Source organism: Monodelphis domestica, chromosome 3, assembly GCF_027887165.1.
Source record: "Monodelphis domestica isolate mMonDom1 chromosome 3, mMonDom1.pri, whole genome shotgun sequence".
In the NCBI taxonomy this organism is placed as follows: domain Eukaryota; kingdom Metazoa; phylum Chordata; class Mammalia; order Didelphimorphia; family Didelphidae; genus Monodelphis; species Monodelphis domestica.
The window spans coordinates 316,853,922-316,874,302 of NC_077229.1; the positions used below are offsets into that span (position 1 = coordinate 316,853,922).

Genomic DNA, 20,381 nt, shown 5'->3' on the forward strand with positions numbered 1-20,381 from the left:
AATATAAAACATGTCAGGGAATGATAAGTACTATAGAATAACAAATAGGAGAAATTGTTCAAAGAAAATTTGAGGACAATATTTTCATTAAGATTAACTTCCGAGTTCAAATGATAGCTTAGTTCATTGGATTTGTTTTCATACATTTAAAAAAAAAAACAATTGTATGAAACTACTCCATACTAAAATCATTCAAGAGATTGTTACTTTTGAATTAGCACTCTCAAGAGTTCCTTCCTAAAAGTTTAGTGGACTGTGTGTGATTCACTGAGAGAAGCAAAAGATTTTAGCTCATAGTATCTCTTAGATTTTGAAAATAAGAGTTGTGTCTCAGTTAAATTTATAAGTGCAAAAGTGAATGTTTACTAGGTAAGTAAAATATGTTAAGTGTGGCCAAAACCTATAATAGGTAATTATGTAAAATTGTCAATATTTTTCCTTTACTTATACTTGCTAAAAAGGCTATTCAGAGCAAAGATAAGAGTAGAGGTGTACAGTACAGCACATCAGTCATTTTAAGATTTTCCAGCACCACCTCTGAACAGTATTTGTAAACATGAATGGATAATATAATATGCAGAAAATAGAATTAAGTTCCACCATCAACATTAAAGGGGGGAGGAGGGAATTGACAGATCTGTTTATAGTCTTAAAAATAAGTAGTTTTTTAAAATCCCAAAATTATGGGATATTAACACATGTGAACTTCAACAGTGATTCTCAAATTTATACTACACAGCTTTCTGAAATATCGTACAACCTCTCCTAGAAGAGGAAAGGAAGAGTGAAGAAAATGGGGCCGGTCATTCCAATAAGAAAAAAGAAGGGGTCAAGGAGAGAAGGCTGCAAGCTACTAGGAAGTGGGAAGTTGGACAAGAAGAGCTGTAAAAAGTTTCCCTAAATCTGCAATAAGGAATTGTCACTGGTGTGCAAATTAAAATAAATTCAAAATATGTGAAACTATGTACCTAAGTGTTTCAGTGATTTTCAGGGGCACTCTGAGGGAAGCATCTATAGCATAAGAAGTTGACAAGTTATAGAATTTTGAACTTCAACATTACCAATTAAGAGTTCACAGTTGTGTCTAAAATCTATGTCTAATAGTAAATCCATACCCACATGACAAGTGCTGACAGAAAGAAAGACCTGCTGCAGCTTTCTATTTATCTGAAAAACAAGTACAAAAAGTTGTATGAAATCCCATCCCCTCTTCCATAGTACCATATTAGACAAAAGGATTTATTATGTAAACCTGGACCTATGTAAAGATCTCTAAGGAGAATTAACATGCATGATTCATGCACTCACTGGCCTATGAATAAACAACAATTAGCATCAGTTTTCCTTTCTTATATTTTAAGCCTAATTATCCACTGCAAATTGGGACAAACTAATTAAGTATTCTGTTGCTCATAAAGAATCTGAATATTGGGTATTCACATAAGCATCTTAGAATCAGCATATGAAAATATAGCTGGGATTGAGCTACACAGGATTTATACCATCTATTTAATTTCCTCTCTTACCACAGCAACAAGTTATCATTTATATTGCATAAACCAGCCATTAAATCACCAAGGAGAAATTTTATATCATGTTCCTTGAAATTATTCTAGTCTGTCAACAATGTTACCAAGCTTCCTGTTCACCTAACAAGGTGACTACAAATGAGACTCCACAAGCAAGTCTCACTACTTTCCACCCATATCTTGTAATATTTCTTTTCTTTCCCTACAAACAGAACTCACCAATATGTAAGCCTGGTATAAATCCTGAGATTTTTATGCATTTATTTGACCTCAGGTCAATGATTATATAAGACTCATGTAGGCCAGACCCTGGGAATAGGGGAAAAAAACCTCAACAACAAAGTTTAAGCATTCTCATAATTGCTGATCTGTGAATTCTATACAACTTAAGAAAACAATTTCTTCACATACCACTAGATTTTGTTTTTTAATTTTGATGAATAGTGTCCCCTAAGGTGACACATAACTAGATCTGAAATACCCAGTGGCAAAGAATATTATCCGAATACTAATCCTTCTGAATAGATGATGGGTTTGTGGGTCAACTACACTGCCTTGTAAGCTTTTTCTTCCTTTGAGATAAATACCAGGTCTTTAAAGCCTGATTAACTGGCACAGAGTGATTTTGAATAGGACAGCAAATGACCATTGGTAGGGAGGCTGGTCTAGGTTACAAGGGCAATAAAGCTAACAGATCCGTGATCTAATTCATGCTTCTGACATTTATCACTGTGTTCTCATTAAGTTTAAACCATATATAGTCAGTAGAAAAAGTTAAAGGATTAGTCATAAAACCATTATATATAAAGATTTAAAGATACATAAAATATCAGCTTTATTCCAATAATTATCAACCATAAATGACTTAAGTAAAATTTTAGACTTAAATGAAATATCAAATTATTTAAATAAGTTATTTCCTTATGACTACTTCATTAAACATGCTAACTCAATACTATTGCACTGTTTATTCTGATGGGCATACAAAACAATACTAAGGCAACAGATTCACTTATCAAAAATTACTACTATAATGTATTTTAGAACGTAAAGTTATTGCTTAGACAAAAGCAGAATTCAATATTGCTGATTAGTTGAGAAAAATATGTAGCCTAACACTAAATAGCTCATATTCTTTTTAATTGTCATGTCTTTAATCCAATTTTATAAAAACACGAAATCAAAGTTCTGACTTTAAAGCAGGGATTTTTAACCTGGGGCTTATTAATTTCTAAAAAATACTTTGATAACTATTTTCATTTAATTGGCTCTTTGTAATCCTATTCATCTTATGCATTTAAAAACATTCTAAGATGAGCTCTAAAGGCTTCATAACAATATTAAAAAAGGAGTCCAAGACACAAAAATGGTTAATAATTCCCTACTAATAGCAATTTCGTCATTGTTATTTTTTTAAGTGTTTGCCTTATATGGTATTTCAGAGCCAGTATAACCCTTACTTTATGGCTAACAGTTCTAAACTTTTTTTCCTCCTGATTTAAAAATCAGGTTTCTAAAATTCTACAACTAAATCTGCATTTAGAGGAAAAAAATGTTTTAAATACTTGTCTCTTTATAATACTTAACTTACAGAAGAATATAAAACAACCTTTGATGCAGTAACAATTATTTCAGAGTATCCAAATATTTTTTCATCTGCAAAATATTAAGGCATAATTCCAAGGAAACTTAAGAATTAAAAATGATTACCAAAACTTGTGAAATATGGAAAAGTTGGGGAAAAAAGCAGCATATTTTAACTTATAATTTTAATATAGCAATCAAAGAAAACTCCAAGTACTGTACAGTCAAGTGTAATATGGTACACTATATACTGTTATAATACACTATTATTACATTACAGATTTAAAAAACCCATATGTAATTAATACAGCAATCACAAATAAAACAAATCAAAACGTGCTGAATAACAACCAGTGCTGTAGGGATGGTATAACTTCTATGCTAATTTCTTTTAGTCACACTTAAAGCACTTGCTGTCTTCTAAATATATACACTATTACTTCTTATTTATACATATTTTAAATAACATTTCCCTCCAAAAAGTGCACTCATTAGTTCTTGGCAATAATCCTCAAAGTCAAATAAACCTGAAAATACTAATAACTTTTTCAGTCTTTTATTGCTCTACCACAGGCATAAAGGCTCAAAAATGGATTCTGCATTTTAGAAAGGATGTAAGATCTTAAAATGTAAAATACTAAGTAGCTGATATTGACAAGGAAAAATTAACATCAACTAAAAAGTTCAACTAGTTTTCCTTTTCTTTTACATGAGAATAATCATGTTAATATTGTACTATAAAAAGCATATAGATTCCATAATTTTAAAAAATTTAAATGTCAAATATACAAGTAATGGCATTTTCTTCAGTAATTTCACATTTTGTATGATTCCTGCTGTTTTGGAACAAAGCTAAAAACTCTCACGATTTGATAATCCTAACATATGAATTAAAACATTTTGCATTTCTATGTATTGTCAAAAATGGCTGAACTTGCTAAGTTACTTGGCAAATCTCATGTTGGTAGTACCCTTTGTTATTTTATTTTACTAAGTATACATTTAAATATTATGATTTGTTTTTAAATGAACAGTTCTGGGTCTTCTCATCCTCAAAATAATACATTTCTTGTGGAATTAATAATGATAATAATGATGGGCACTAGGACAAGATTTTGTAAATTTTGTAATTTTGTAAAACTGATCTAATAATCCTCTTGCAAACCAGAATCTACCAATCTTATTCAGAATATCTATTTTGTCACTAACTCTTGAAAGCCATTTTAAATTCTATTGCAAAATGGTTGGAATTCAGCCCATGGTACAGTTGTTTGATGGGGAGAAAAATAGCCCAAATGTAAATTGAGTCCTATGAGAATTTTTTTTTTAATCTCAAATTCTTCTCTGCAGTATTTCATTAATGAGACAAATTAAGTCCTCTTGGAATGGCTTTACAAACAAAATTATATGATTTGGGGGTGGGGAGATTTTATGATTGCATAAAAAGTATTCAAGTTAACATATTGTCAAGTTCTCATGTGAATAAGAGAAGTGGCATATTACTGTTTTAATCTAAAGATCCAAACATTACTAAGTGTTAATTTGTAGAGAAATGTTCGCTAGCAGCATATATTAGTAGTTAACCATATAAAATAATACTGTTATAAACTTTTCCATTTTGCGGCTAACAAATGATGTCAGTGATCTTCAATAATGTCAATACTGACTGGTATAAGAAACTTTAGCAAATGACGTTCCCTGAGGTAAAAAACCCTGCACAAAACTACTGCTCACCTCCCATTTAACTGGGTACTTTTGAAATTAGATCATATATGAGTCAGTACTGGTAGTGCAGAGATCTTTATATAAGGTAGTATGCTTGTCCAGAACCACAGCTGTTTTTCAGTCACGTCTCAATGGTAAGCAGTAAGCCTGATTTTTTTGGGGGGGTGGGGGTGGGGGAGAGGTGGGGATACTGCTACAAAGAAAGAAATTACCTTCATACCTTCCATAACCAAGAGCAGCTGCTAAATTTCTTGGCTACATCACACCTTCCAAAGGAATATTAGAAGCATAATGATAGGAAAAACAATAAGTTTTAGGCCTTTAAATTTATTTTTTAATGTATCATCCCCTCATCGTTAATATAGACTCTATGGTATTGTGCTGTACTGTTATGTATGAGTTTTAAAATTTCAACTGGTTTCCCCATATTCTGGTAGTCTTTAAGATATCTGAACTTGGACCATTAACACAAACATGATAAGTTTACCTACAAGAAAAATAATTAAGGAAGAAAATATAGAAATTAATGTAAATTTTCAACCAGACTAAGGATTATAAAATAAAGCTGAGTTTGAAAAGTTAACCGAAAGTTATGGCATAACTTCTAAGAGGACATAAAAATCAAACACAATGACCACTGCAAAGACTTTCCAGCTCACAAAGTAAAAGTTTGGTGATCATTTCCAGTGATTTCCATGCTATCACAAAAGGCAGGACTAAGATAATATTTAATTCTACAGCAACTTATTTGATTATTGTACACATAAAAGAAAAAGAATGGCTATAATTTAACAGAATAAGACAAAATAAGTGTAAAGAACCTCAGCTGTGAGACTTAGTGAAGATGTGTCATTTTGCTTATCTCTAAAAAAAGGCAGCACCTACACCATTCAAGACCTCAGCTGAGGTAAAATCATTTCTACGAATCTGATCACTTCAGAGCCAAACTTTTTATTCTTTAAACACAAGAGAACCCAAACTACCAGTCTAATGTCCATACATCAGTGTAATGTAAGCAGCCGTGCTGTAGCAACAAAAATTAATAAGATGTCTGAGGTTATGACTAAATTCCTGCTTTTGCATGTACATTCTGATTCACATTAGATAAGCATGAAAACTTAATAGGTTAACTTTGTTTTGTTTTTCTACTTTATATTCAAACAGGATTTGTAAGTCATCAAGCCAACACACAGTCACAAGTGAAGAAAATATTTCTGTTTTCAAGAAAAGGTGATTCTCTGATTTACCTGGAAGCAAGGAATTACCTTGTTAGACAGTTTCCCTGTGGTAAAAGAAGAGGAAATGTACATTTTAGTGACCAAGAAAGCCAAAATAATTATTGTGGATAGATACCGTAGACTGAGGATTTATACATAAAAGTTCTTATGGCCAAATGTGAAATGTTACTTGGTGGTTATATTTCACACTTTATGCAAAAATAGTACACACTATAAAATAGTTATAAATCTCCCTCAACCTACTCTCTGATCTGCAGAAAGACAAATTCTTCTAAGTAAATTTTAGAAACCGAAAAACCTGAAAGTTTCCAAATTAAAAAAAAAACCTTGATAAAATTAAACCCAAATATGCCTCACTCAGTTTAGTTTTAAAGTGTTCTGATTCTCTGAAATTAAGTGACTTTAACTGATGTACTTTCACAAAGAGAACCTCGTTTACTGAGAAACACTATAAAATGCCCAAATTCCGTATGACAAAAAAAAAAAAAGATTTTTAGATATCTGATAAGATAAACCTGTGGAACTCAGAATATAATTTTCATGGACCTGTTATATGTGCAAACAGAGACACTCAGGCCTTCAATGCTCTAGAGAAGATTGTATTAATATACATTCTGTCTTTCATCCATTCAAATTCAACTTAATTTCAGTGAGCAGAGGAAGAATGTAAAACAAAATGCACATTACAAAATGCAGATCTGCAGGATAAGGAGGTAAAATAGTGCAATACCAATGTCAAGATAAACATTCTTTGTCTTATGGAATAAGCACAACATCTGCTTCTCAAGGAAGCTGGCACTAAAGATTTTATGAATACACTAAGTGAATGCCAAGTTGATCAGGGTATGATGCAGGAAAATTTGCATCACAAATTCAAGTGAAGCCAACAAATAATGATCCTATGGGCACACATACAAAAAAAAAGGAAACATTTCCTGTCTCCAAGAAATTTCAACAGACACTTAGCATATCCAAGCTTAAAATACCAATGATCAAAATTTTAGAACAAAGCAACTCATTAATAAAGAATAATTCTCATTTTATAAGTTCTCTGTGACTGACAAACTTTGAAAATTGGAGATCATATAACTATATCTACCATTATCTGTTGTACTTCCTATCACAACACTTTCTAACCAACCTGTGAGATTAAAAAATGAGGTGGCATTTGCCTTGCTTAAGATTCAGGAGACAATATTAACATGCTACCGTGTAACGAAGCACCCTACTGGCTGTGTTGATTCAGACAGTAACATAACGGAATCAAATTCACTTTATCCTTCTAGAATAGCTTTTTTGTTTTAACCTTGCTCAAGTGGCAAAAACTGTATATTACACTCTATTTCCAAGTTATTTTAATCAAGAATACATAGCTCTATGAATGTATTTAAATCTAAGGAAATATCAGGTTCATATAAAGTGTCTAATATACTGTATTATGAATTTTAATATACAGTTCAGTTCTGGTTGCTCTCAGATTTACATAAACATATTTTTACACTATAATAAATGTCTGGGATAGTTATTTGGAATAACATTAACTTCAACAAATTTAATTTTTTGCCCAGTTCTAGCTTTTTCAGTAATCTTAAACATACTTAGCAAGAGAACTTTCACATGTTTAAAGAATTAAGACTCTCATGGAATTAAAATTACAAAGAACTTTCAATTACCCACATCTACAGCAGAAACTCATTCTCAGTGCATCTTCTAATAACTAATTTACAGGTAATTCAGAGCCAGCCTGGGCAGGAGTATATTAAAAGCTATTGCCAATCACACACTTGCTATCATGCACTGAAGAACAAGATATAATCTTTGAAATATACATACAAGATTTTTTCTTTTAAATGACTAATCATGTATGTGGCCCAGCCAACAACATTACATATTCACAATAAACATTCTGCCCTTATTAGCCCCTCACTAATCAAGAATGATCCATTGGCTCAGTTGCATTAGTCATTTCAGCATCTTGACTATCCATCTCTTCAGGCTCATCCACAGAATTTCCTTTTTGTGCTTTTGACCTTGTAGCAAACGTTGTTCCCATTGCACTTGCCACATTTCCACCAGTTGTTTCTGCATTCAAATGCTCAGTACCACCAGTTACAGGAAAAGATTCAGGTAAGCCAGCCTGAAAACTCCCAGATTTTGCAGATGAACTTACAACTTCTACTTTCCTTTGAGGAAAATCAGTTGGTGACTGTTCTGTGTTCTGATCTCGTAAGTGCCTGTCCATTGAAGCCTGGATAGATGAAACCATTTCCTGCAATTTTTTTCGCTGGGCTTCAATCAAATTAGGATCCAGCTGCCGGCTGTCTCTCATTGTTACTACTCCAGGAGCTATCCGAATAAGCTCACTATTACCAGGAGGTGCTGTAAATACAGAAGGATCTGGTTTTGCAGAACTAGCCGCAAAATCTGTTCCTGTACTATGTTTTCTGACAACTGGACCTTCTCTAGCTCTCTGATCAAGGAGAGGGCTACTAGACGCAGTTCCAAGAGAATGCCCTTTTCCTTGGAAGGCAGTTACATTATGCAGTTGTTCTGATTTTTTTTTCACTACTCCACCACTACCTAATTTCAAGAGACCATGTGAGGGACTTGATTCTCGACTTCTTGAAGTAGTCTCTGCCCGAACCTGACTTAAAGCCTCTCTCACTGAATCTTCAACATTAGGACTAATAGGGAAGTGCCCAGCTGCATCCACACACAATTCCAATCTATCTTCTGAAGCATTGTAGACAAAGGTTTTACCAGGAAGATGTGGAAAAGTGCAATGCTTGCCATCAGCCATACCTGTGAAAAAAGGGGGAAAAAAATCAGAAATTTATTTTCTTCAGCTCATATTTAAAAGATTACTGAAAAAGCACTGTTAACTTTGAAATACTGTGAAGCTTAACTTCGTTATCCCAGTGAGTAGTCAGTAGCTTTATGTAGCTTTTGCATACCTGGTAGTTGAGAAACCAAAGAATTAAAACTATTAAGTATATCCCACCATATGGAAAATGAACTTAAAGCATTTGTTCACAAGTCTTTTATCTACTTGATGGAAAAGGACAACACTAAAAAAGAAAAACCTAACTGTTCAAAGATAATATTACAGAACAATTTTAAATGAAGATGATGCACCTCAGAAAGTATAAATCAAGGGAAATGTGATTCAGTTTTCTAAAATTCAAATTATGTCATTTTTGTGAACACATCTATTATAGGAAATTGATAAATAAAACAGTTGCCTAGGAGGAAGACCATAACTGGAGAATAAGATTTGGTCTTCTGGCCTATAAGAATCTTGGATTCTTGACCAAGGACTTTTTTTTTTTTAAACCCTTACCTTCCATCTTGAAGCCAATACTGCAGAAGAGTGGTAAGGGCTAGGCAATGGGGGTCAAGTGACTTGCCCAGGGTCACACAGCTGGGAAGTGTCTGAGGCCAGATCCCTTCTCTAGGCCTGGCTCTCAATCCTCTGAGCTACCCAGCTGCCCCCTTTACCAGGGACTTTTACCTAAAAAGAGCCAGAATAATGTATTTGCCTAGAAATAGATGGTCTGATAATAAAGACTTTTAATTTAAAAATTTTTAATTGGAAAGAATAGCAGGAGGTGCTCTGCAGCCTATTGGAAAATAACAGAAAAGCGAAGCAAAAGTATTGTATTCACAAGCACAGATGCCAATATGTGGATTATGTATAATAAAGAATGTCATGGTTCTTAAAATGAGAAAGAAAACAAAAAAAAAATACCTCAGCCTTTGTAAGAAAAGTTAGACCTGAAATGAGGCAATGGAAAAGCGTATTTATTCCCCATTCAAAAGGAATAGTTTTGGGGAAAGGGTATATCACACAGTTATTCAATTGTATAGAAATCCATGAACCTCATGGGGGAAAGGGATTAAAAAGGGAGAGAGAGAGAGAGAGCTTTTGAGTGAAGATCAAAAGGTAGAAAAAATGAGGCAATATACTGGTGGGAATATATAGTGGGTCCTGTCACAAGGCTAGATAGAACTAGATAATATGCAGTTCACCACAGATAACTTGAAGACAGGACATAGAGTTTCTAACAGATAACAAAAGGTACAATAGTCATTCTAATTAAAATCTGTTTTGCTTTTTTTATGTATATTTATTATAATAATATTCCCCCAATTACAGAGAGATGGGAGGAGTAGAAAACAAATTTTTCTTCACTGAAAAGAATAAATAACATTTTTTAAAATCTTTATTTAAAATTTTTTTTAAATGGCTGTCAAAATTCACTAACAGAATAAGGCCTGAGACTCTAAAATAGTGAGATGACTCAAAAGGAATGAGATACTCTCAAAAACAAAACTCTACTATGCTCCACACACATTCTGATCCTACAATCCCAGTTTACTTGCTATTCCTTGCAAACCACATTGAATTTCCCTTCTCTATGACTTGATACTAACTAGCCCAAATGCACATGCCTAAAATGTTCTCTTCTCACCTCTACGTCTTGACATTCCTGGCTTCTTTCATGACTCCAATTCAAATTGGATCTTTAACAGGAAGTCTTTCTGATTCTTACCCTTACCACCAAGCCACTTAAGCTTTCTACTACAAGGCTACCTAACTTCCTCACAATATCATAGATATGTGTCTATTTATTTACATACTGTCTACATTAGCATGTAAACTCTTTAGGGGCAGGGACTTTTAATGTTCTTTATATCCTTATACTTGAAAAAGTTTCCAATATATAGTAAGCACACAATATGTGTTTGTTGACTGACTAATTAAGCAGTTCTTCAGAATTCTAACAACAAAGATAAGGAGAGAACTGGAAAGAATAATGTAACTGAGCAGGGATTTCATCAAAGTTATTCACTCAGATTTTGAAGGACAATATAAAACATGGAAGCAGGTATAAGGATGACCATTACAGATTGGCAAGATCCTTTAAGACTAATACAAGGCAGGGGGAGGTAGGGAGAAAGGAGAGAATATGGAACTCAGGACTAAAAAACAAAGGTTAAAATTTTTTTCCATGTAATTAGCTAATATTATTCTTAAAAAAATTTTTTTTTAATTTTTAAAAAGGAAAATATTAGGAAAGGGCACATTATTGCAGGAAGCCATTAAGAGTCAAGACTTGCAGTAAGTACTCAAGATAAGAAAAAAAAAAAGATTTCTTTAGCTATCCTGGGTCAAGATGAATATGAATCACTTGCTTTTTCTCACTTACCATTCATTTTATATTTACAGTGATCCCTCACCTATCACAGGAGTTACGTTCCAGAAACCCCCACAATAGGTGAAAATCTGCGAAGTAGTGGTGTTATATTTATTTTATTATTTATATATATTTTAAGGCTTTATAAACCCTTTCCACTCTCCTATAAATCTTTTCCACACTCTTATTAACCTTTCCCACACTCTTCTAAAACACTGAGCCAATCAGCTCCCAGGATACAAAACACAGTGCTATGGTTGGTCCTGCAACATTGCAAAAACTCCACAATATAGCAAAAACTCCACGATAAAGAATTAGATTTTTTTTAAACCCAGGATACAGTAAAGTCGCAATAAGTGAACCACAATAGAGCAAAAGATGACTGTATATGGCCATTGTTTACACCCCTAAGGTTGATAATATTTATAATGTAAACTGACAACTAAACACATTATTATGAAAAACTACTCTTCTGTGATTCCTTTTTACCTTGCCAATATGAGCAGTCTGATTAGTAACTTTTTTTCCCTAGCATTTCTCTCAGTACCTATTTTGAGGTCTTTTTAGCACAGTCATATCCACAGATTCAAACTTTAAATCAGTATTAATGCCATAAAGAAACAAAACTGGGGGTGGGGAGATGAATATGAAATAGAACTTATACTTGTAGGAAAGGAAAGAACTACTGAATTCCTATTTTGCTTCTTTTTCTACCAAGGAAAATCATCTTCAGACTGAAAATGAAAAAGTAGTTAATAGAGAATTAGAATTCAAAAAACGTAAGGAGATAATAAAAGCATATAATTACCAATAATGATGATAAGATTTCCTGGTACAGAAAAAGTACAAACCAGGGCAATAAAACCACTTACAGGTCAATAATCTTTCATGAATCATAACAAAAAAAACAAAAAACTTGTTGTATTATTTGAGGTGTATAAATATCTCAAGTGTTAAGAACTAGATCTAGTGTCAGAGAACCCTGGGGGTTTAATCCCATACCCCTGATACTATATTTAGGTGACCATGAGCAAGTCCTTTAACCCTATTTCCTCATCTGTAAAATGAGAGCTGGGCATTAAATGACCTCAGGGGTCCCTTCCAGCTCTATCTATGGGCTGAAGAAAGTCAGTAATTCAAATTACTTGTCTATAAGCATGAATTGTTCTAGAATGGTTCACTGATTTCTGATCTCTTGGAAAAGAGGTGATACCTAAGAGGTCAGCATTCCTTCATTTAAAATGGCCTAACTGTCCTGAGATTTGTAAATCCTAGAGGAGTTAGCAAATTTGGATGAGCTTAGAAAAGAAACTGATGTTATCAACAAAAGGATAAGAGATGGATTCATGGAAGAGGTGACTTCTGAATTAGACTTTTAAAAATGGGTAGGAATTTTAAAAAACACAAAGAAAAGAAGAGCAATCTAATTAGAATAGTGTTTGCAAAGTTGAGGAGACAGAACAGCAGAAGACACTAGTGATAATGGACTAAAGAGCTTTGAGTGTCAGACAATGGTATCTTAACTTTGCCCAGGCAAAAAGAAGACACTGGAGAGTAAAGGACCTTCACAGAATCTTCATGGCAAAGACAGAAACATATAATTAAATGTCATATTGGTTAATTTTTTGATCCACTGATCAGAGGGTGCCTAGAAGCAGATCTCTAGCATAATGCCCTATGATTCTGTGCTCAGCCTATTCATTTTTACCAATGACTTACATGAAGTCATGGTTAGCAGCAGATTTATGAAATTCACCAATAACACAAAACTGAGAGAGCTGATATTATTTGGATGATAAGATTAGATTTTAAATGATCTTTACAGACTAAAATTAGTAAGATATCTAAAGCTATCCCCCAGTAGAAAAATGGTCAATGACTATGAACAGAAAGTTCTCCCCCCCCAAAACCCTGCAAACTATTAATAACAAATGAAAAAATGCTCCAAATCACTAAATAGCAACAGAAATGCAAATCAAAACAACAACAAGGTTTCACCTCATACCCAGCAAACTGGCAAAGATGACAAAAGACTGAAATATATCAGTGTTGGAGGAGCTGCTAAAAGACAAAGAGGAATGAAAAAGGGGAGGAAATCAGTGTTTATTAAGCACCTATTATGTCCTTGGCACTGTTTACAAATATTAGTTAATCCTCACATAGATTCTGGGACATATGTACTATTATTATCCCCATTTTACATTTAAGGAAGCTGAGGCAGCTAGAGATTAAGTGACTTGCCAAAGGTCATACAGCTTGTAAATATCTGAGGCCAGAATTTAACTCAGGTCTTTATGACTCCAGACCTCATTTACCACCTACCTGCCTCTAGACATAAACTAAGGCACTGTTGATGGAGCTGTGAAATCTATTCATTCTGGGAAGCAATGTAAAACTATGTAAATAAAAATACTAAAATGTTCATGCCCTTTGGTCCAAAGATTTCACCATGTAGCATAAGATCACTGAGAAAAGGCTCCGCGCGCGCGCGCGCGCGCGCGCGTGTGTGTGTGTGTGTGTGTGTGTGTGTGTGTGTGTGTGTGTGTGAGTACTTTTTAGGGGTAGCAAAGAACTGGATGTAATATAGATGTCCATCAATTAGGGAATAGCCAAATAAACTGTGGTACATAAATGTAATGGAATTTTACTGTGTTGGAAGAAAAAACAAGCATGGTGAATACAGAAAAGTATGGACAGACATATAAATTGATATAAAATATTAAAACAAGCAGTCAGAAAAAGAATATTATACAATTACTACAATGTAAATGGAAAGGAACCACAAAATAATCAATACTGAATATTGTGGAATTATAAAAACTAGAATCTGACTGTGTTAAGAGTATTCCTTATAGAAAAAGTTGATAAAAATAGAAATGGTAGAGTAACTGCATCAAACATCAAGATGATATTCATGAAAAAATCCACAAACAAGAGAGGGAAAGCATAGTAGAGTTCATTAGGATGAGGATCAATGGAAGGAGTAGTAAATATTATGGTGGGATCATCTAAAATGAGTCCAGGTAACTGATCACAAGTCTGGCATGGAAGCATGCTGGAATAAAAAATGGGGAACTTTAGATATCCCAACATCTTTTGGAGCACTTCCTTTTCAAAAAGCAGAATGGCTGAACAATTCTTGATTTGCCTTGTGATCATCTCATCCTTCAAAAAGTTAAGAAAGTGATACCAGGAACTTCTATTCTGGACTACATTCTGATCAATATGGAGAAAGTCACTGCCAAAGTAGAAATGATGAACTTTAGGAGGAAAAGACTAATCTATCCTCCGAAGTTTGTGCCAGATAAAGAGAAGGAAACCATGCACAATCTGAAACATATCTAAGATTTCAATAAAATCAATTTCAAAGAATTCAGAGAAAGGATGGATAGGGGATCCCAAAGCTAAAAATCCTAAAAGAAAGTTGGCCTAAGAAAGATTGTATGCTCTTAAAAGTGCTATTCTAATAACAATTTCAATGAAGAAAAGGTAGTAGTATAAAGAGACCAATATGAATACAAAAGTAATTCGTTGGTTAATTTAGATTTTTAAAGGACAGAGAAAATGGAAGCAAAGGTAGTAACTGAAAATGATGTGTGTCTAGGGGTAGCTAGGGTGGCTCAGTGGACAAAGAGTCAGGTCTAGATATGGGAAGTCCTGGGTTTAAATCTGGCCTCAGACATTTCCTAGCTGTGTGACTATCAGCAAGTCACTTAACCTCAAATTACCTGGTCTTTACCACTCTTCTACCTCGGAACTGACACTCAGTATTGAGTCAAAGAAAGAAGGTAAAGTTTAGAAAAAAAATAAAGAATGGTTCTTAACCTTTTTTAAATTATGTACCTCTTGGACAGTCTAGAGAAGCCTCTGGATCTCTCTTGGCCTAATGTTTTAAAATACATAGGATTGCAAAAGGAAACCATTTATATTGAAATAAAGATGGAATTTTTTTTTCCCCATCCAAGTCCACAAATTCCCCTGAATCTTTCTATTGACTCTTTAAGAATCCATAGACCCCAGGTTAAGTATGTTAACAGTGTAAGAGAGGAAAATCAGATTCATTACAACTGGATATTACTGCAATAGAAGAAAGAAAAAATATGAGTATTTTGGAGAAACACAGACATGAAGTAATGAATGTAAAGTAAGGAAAAGACATTGACCACAACAATGTAAACAGAAAGAACAATAATAAGAAAAAGCTGAAAACTGTGTGATTATAAAGGTCAAGCTTTACCTTGGAGAAGAGTTGTGAAGACATTCCCCTCCCTTTGCATATACTGTCATACTCATTTGCTGCATTGGCTAATTTGACTGAACTACTCCACTCATCCCCATCTCTTATCCTCACCTTCTTTTTATCTTTTGTTCAAGAAATGACTCTTTGTGGGGCAGCTGGGTAGCTCAGTGGATTGAGAGTCAGGCCTAGAGATGGGAGATGCTGAGTTCAGACACTTCCTAGCTGTGTGACCCTGGGCAAGTCACTTAGCCCACATTGCCTAGCCCTTACCACTTTTCTGCCTTAGAACCAATACATGTTGATCCTAAAACGGAAGGTATGGATTAAAAAAGAAAGAAAGAAAGAAATACCTCTCTGGGTTTGAGACAGAAAAGATATTTAGAAATTAAGGTTATATACAAAAGATATCAAAATGCATACACACATATACCATATGTCAATGGCATTAGTATAATGCCAAGAACTAACATGATACAGATCTTCCATGAGAATCTTCTGAAATACTTTTATTTCAAATTGCTGCCATCTGCTCTTTCCATATCTCATAAGGAACAAACTGATTCCCCATTTTGAGACTCTTATTTCAAAGGCCCATCACAATCATCCATATCTAAGGTCAAATGTATACCCATATTAGGTATGTTATATTAAGTCAATTTCCTTGTGTTGACAGTCTTGGAAAGCAATGCAATAGTAATCAAGATTCAACCAAACAGATACTAATAAACTGTTGGAAGAACTGCTAACTAATACAATTATTCTAGAGAGCAATCTGGAACTATACTCAAAGGCCATAAAATTGTGCATACCCTTTGACCCAGCAATACCACTGGGTCTGTATCCCAAAGAGATCAGAGATGGGGGGGGGGGGGGGAAGGAACTACTTGCATGAAAATGTTTTTAGCAGCTCTTTTTATAATGCCAAAGAAATGGAAATTGAGGGGATTTTAATCAATTAGGGAATGGATAAACAAGTTTTGGTATACAGTTATAACAGAATACTTTTGCAGTATAAGAAATGACACAGGATGAGTTCAGAAAAACCTGGAAAGACTTACAAGAACTGATACAAAGTGAAGTTAGCCAAACCAGAACAGTGTATAGAGTAAGAAAAATATTGTACAATGATCAACTGTGAAGGACTAAACTATTATCAGCAAAGCAAAGCTCCAAGATAACCCCAAGTAGGCTCATGATATAAAATACTAACCACAGCCAAAGAAGAAACTGATTGATCAACATATGCCACTTTTCACTTTATTTCATGAATTCTTTTTGTTGTTTGATTGTCCTGTCACAGCATGAGGAATATAGAAATATGTACTGTATGACAGCATTGGTATAACCCATATCAGACTATTTACAGGGAGGCAGGGTAGAGAGGGAGAGAGAGAATATAAATTGCAGAATGTCAGATAACAATTGTCAAATATTTATGATTTTTTACTTCATTTCATTTCAGCAAGCTTCCTCAACATACTTTTAAAAATTCTATTAAACTGTATACACACCACAGTTATATGCATACTGCCAAAACTGAGCATCCATATCATATTTTCAGTATTTTTTTTAACAGAAAAGTCTAGGTGGTAACATGGATAAAGTACCTATTCTAAAGTCAGGAAGTCTCATCTTAGTGAGATCAAATCCAGCCTCAGACACATACTAGTTTGTGTGACCCCAGGCAAGTGACTTAACCCTGTTTGTCTCAATTTCCACATCTGTAAAATGAGCTGGAGAAGGAAATGGCAACACACTCTTCAGCATCTTTGCCAAGAAAACACCAAATATGGGCAGGAAGTCAGACATGCCTGAAATGGCTCAACATCAACAACTGGGTTGACAGTACCTTTCAAAACAAAAAGCTTATTGCAACAAGTAAAATTACAAAAATCCTGATAAGGTAATAGAATAAAATGTTTGTATATAAATAATAAATCTAGTTCCTTCCTTTTCTATCTCAGTCAGTAAACATTTATGAAGAATCTATTACATGTTCCAGGCACTGTGCTTGGGGCAGTCCTTGTCCTCAAGGAGCTCAAAATTAATTGGAGGAACAACAAACAAATATATACAAGCAAGTCATAAACAGGATAAAAAGGAAATAAGAAAGAGAAGGCACTATAATTGAAAGAGTCAAGGGGGCAGCTGGGTAGCTCAGTGGATTGAGAGTCAGGTCCAGAGATGGGAGGTCCTGGGTTCAAATTTGACCTCAGAACCTTCCTAGCTGTGTGACCCTGGGCAAGTTACTTAACCCCCATTGCCTAGCCTTTACTACTCTTCTGCCTTAGAACCAATACCTAGTATTGTTTCTAAGATGGAAGGTAAGGGTTAAAAAAAAAAGAGTTGAGAAAGACTTCCTGTAGAAGATGGGATTTTAGTTGGGAATCAAGGGAAACTAGGAAAGGGAGTAAACTGAGATGAGAAGGGAGAGTATTCCTCAAGAGTTCAAGAAAATGCCTAGAGGAGAGAGATGGAGTGTCTTATTCATGGAACAAAGAGGAGCAAGGAGGGCAGTGTCACTGGAACAAAGAGTAAAGTGTAAGAATAGAAAGTAGGAGGGGACTAGGTTATGAAAGTGGACTTTATATTTAATCTTAAGAATTGATTGAGTAGGGCCAGGATAGCATGATCCAACTTGTGCTTTAGGAAAATCATTTTCGTGGCTAAATGGAGAATGGACTGAAGTGACGAGACACTTGAGACAAACAGACCCACCAACAGGCTTCACCCATCCAGAGGTGAAAGGATGAAGGCCTGTATCAGGTATTGGTAAAAAATTTGGTATAACTTTTATAATAACCATTTTGTAGTATTAAGAACCCAATGAATGCATCAAAATTTATTCTGAAATCTTTATATATATACATATGTAAATGCCACAAACTTCCTTACCAATAAAAAGTAGCACTAATATGTCAGACTGTTTCCCCTTCAAGATAAGCTATTAAATACTGAATGAAACCTATAACTAGAGTCACATCTCTAAGAACACTTTGAGTAAATCATTTAGCCTTCCATTTCATTAAGACTTCATCCACAAGCTTCCTTCACTTCTGTTCTGCTAACCCTCTAGCAGCAGGATCCAACCTCTTTTCCTTTCCTACTATCACAAAAGGAATACTTTCTCCTTACTCAGACTAATCTCCCTTTATTTGTCTCCTTGATCCCATTCCTTTTCAACTCCTAGATCCAATAGCTTGCTACAAATATCATTTCTCTCTTCTTCTCTTGCTTGCCATAGTCACCATATATAAGTCACTATAATAAGCATGCTCAAGTTTCCCCTACCATCTAAAAATAAATAAACTTTCCTCAGGCCTTCAACTTCTTTCAGCTACCAACCATTCTTTCCCTTCCGGTTTCACTGACAAACTTTTAAAAAAAGGTGCTCCTGGGCCTCCACCTCTTCACTTCCTACTCTGTCCTAAACACCTGTGCAATCTGGTTCCTAGCTCTGAATCACTCAACAAATACTACTGTCTCAAAAGTTATCTCCTTTTTGTCAAATCTGGTGGCCTACTTTCAATGTAAAAGGCCTCTTCATTCTCCTGGACCTCGAGATAATTCTTGCTATTATCATCCCCTCAAACCACTTTCCTCTTTTAAATTCAAAAGCACCCAAAAAACCCTAGAGTAAAGCTGAACAGTTTAAGGTGGTCACTCAATCAATACACATTTATTAAGTGCCTATACTGTCCCAAGCCCTGTGCTAAACCCTGAAGAGACAAAAAAGAGGGAAAAGGAACTCCTTGGTGTCAAAGAACTCACAATCAGGAAAGGCCTCACATAGGAAATAGCATTTGAGCTAAGCTTTGAAAAATATTAGGGATGCTAACAAGTAGAAGAAAGAGAGAATCTGTTTCAAAATGAGGGATAGCCTAGGGAAAGCACAAAAAAAGAAGTTGGAACACTAAAGAAAGGCAGGAAAACCAGTTTGACTGTTCTATAGAGTGAATAAAGGGAAGTAATATATAATGAAAACATAATATAGTGAGTCTGGAAAGGTGAACTGGAGCCACCTTATGAAGGGCTTGAAATATAGAGGAGTTTGAATCTTATCCTAGGGGTAATAGGGAGGCACTAGAACAGGGGCGCTTTTTTATGGGATTTTTAAAAAATTACTACATTATTTACAGAACTTTCATTTCTAAATATATCCCTTCCCTCTCACCTTCTCAGAGAGCCATCCTTTAGAACAAAAAGCTTTTAAAAAACAGAAGTTCATCAAACCTAACCCAACATATTATGTTATCCCAAATATGACAACATATATCATATTCTATACTATGCCCTCTATTTCTTCAAAAAAGCAAGGGAGGTACATTTTCTCATCTTATTTTTAGTGCTAAGCTTGATCATGATGATTAAAAAGAATTCAATTTAAGTTTTTTATTCTATTTTTTTTTAAACCCTTACCTTCCATCTTGGAATCAATACTGTTTAATTCTTAAAAGTCATTGGTGAGGGGGCAGCTAGATGCCTCAGTGGATTAAGAGCCAGACCTAGAGATGGGGGGACAGTCCTAGGTTCAAATACACAGTATTGATTCTAAGATGGAAGGTAAGGATTTTTAAAAAACATTGTTGATATTGTTTTCATTCTACTTAACCTTACATCCATTTGAATGTTCCTCTATAGTCTTCATAGTCATAGTTTATTATGGTGCAGCAGTATTCCATTACATTCATGTACCACATTAACCATTGCCAAATCAATGGGCATCTATTTTTTTTTCTAGTTCTTTACTATGACAAAAAGATAGAGGTTGCCATAAATATTTTAGTATATCTAGGACCTTTCTGTAGCTGACTTCCTTGGGGTATATGACTAGCAGTAGGATCTCTGAGTTATAGTTATAAAACTT

The 20,381-nt window shown here is 34.4% G+C and overlaps 1 protein-coding gene across 2 annotated transcripts in view; it reads right to left on the reverse strand.

The window, feature by feature from the left end:
• Positions 1–736: 736 nt before the first annotated feature.
• Positions 737–20,381, reverse strand: part of VCPIP1 (valosin containing protein interacting protein 1) — a 38,513-nt gene continuing 18,868 nt past the window's right edge. For both annotated transcript variants that reach the window (XM_001378967.5, XM_007487034.3), the window contains one exon: positions 737–8,878. In XM_001378967.5, the coding sequence (XP_001379004.2) occupies positions 8,007–8,878 (872 nt within the window). In that variant the 3' untranslated portion in view covers positions 737–8,006. The remainder of the gene's footprint in view (positions 8,879–20,381) is intronic.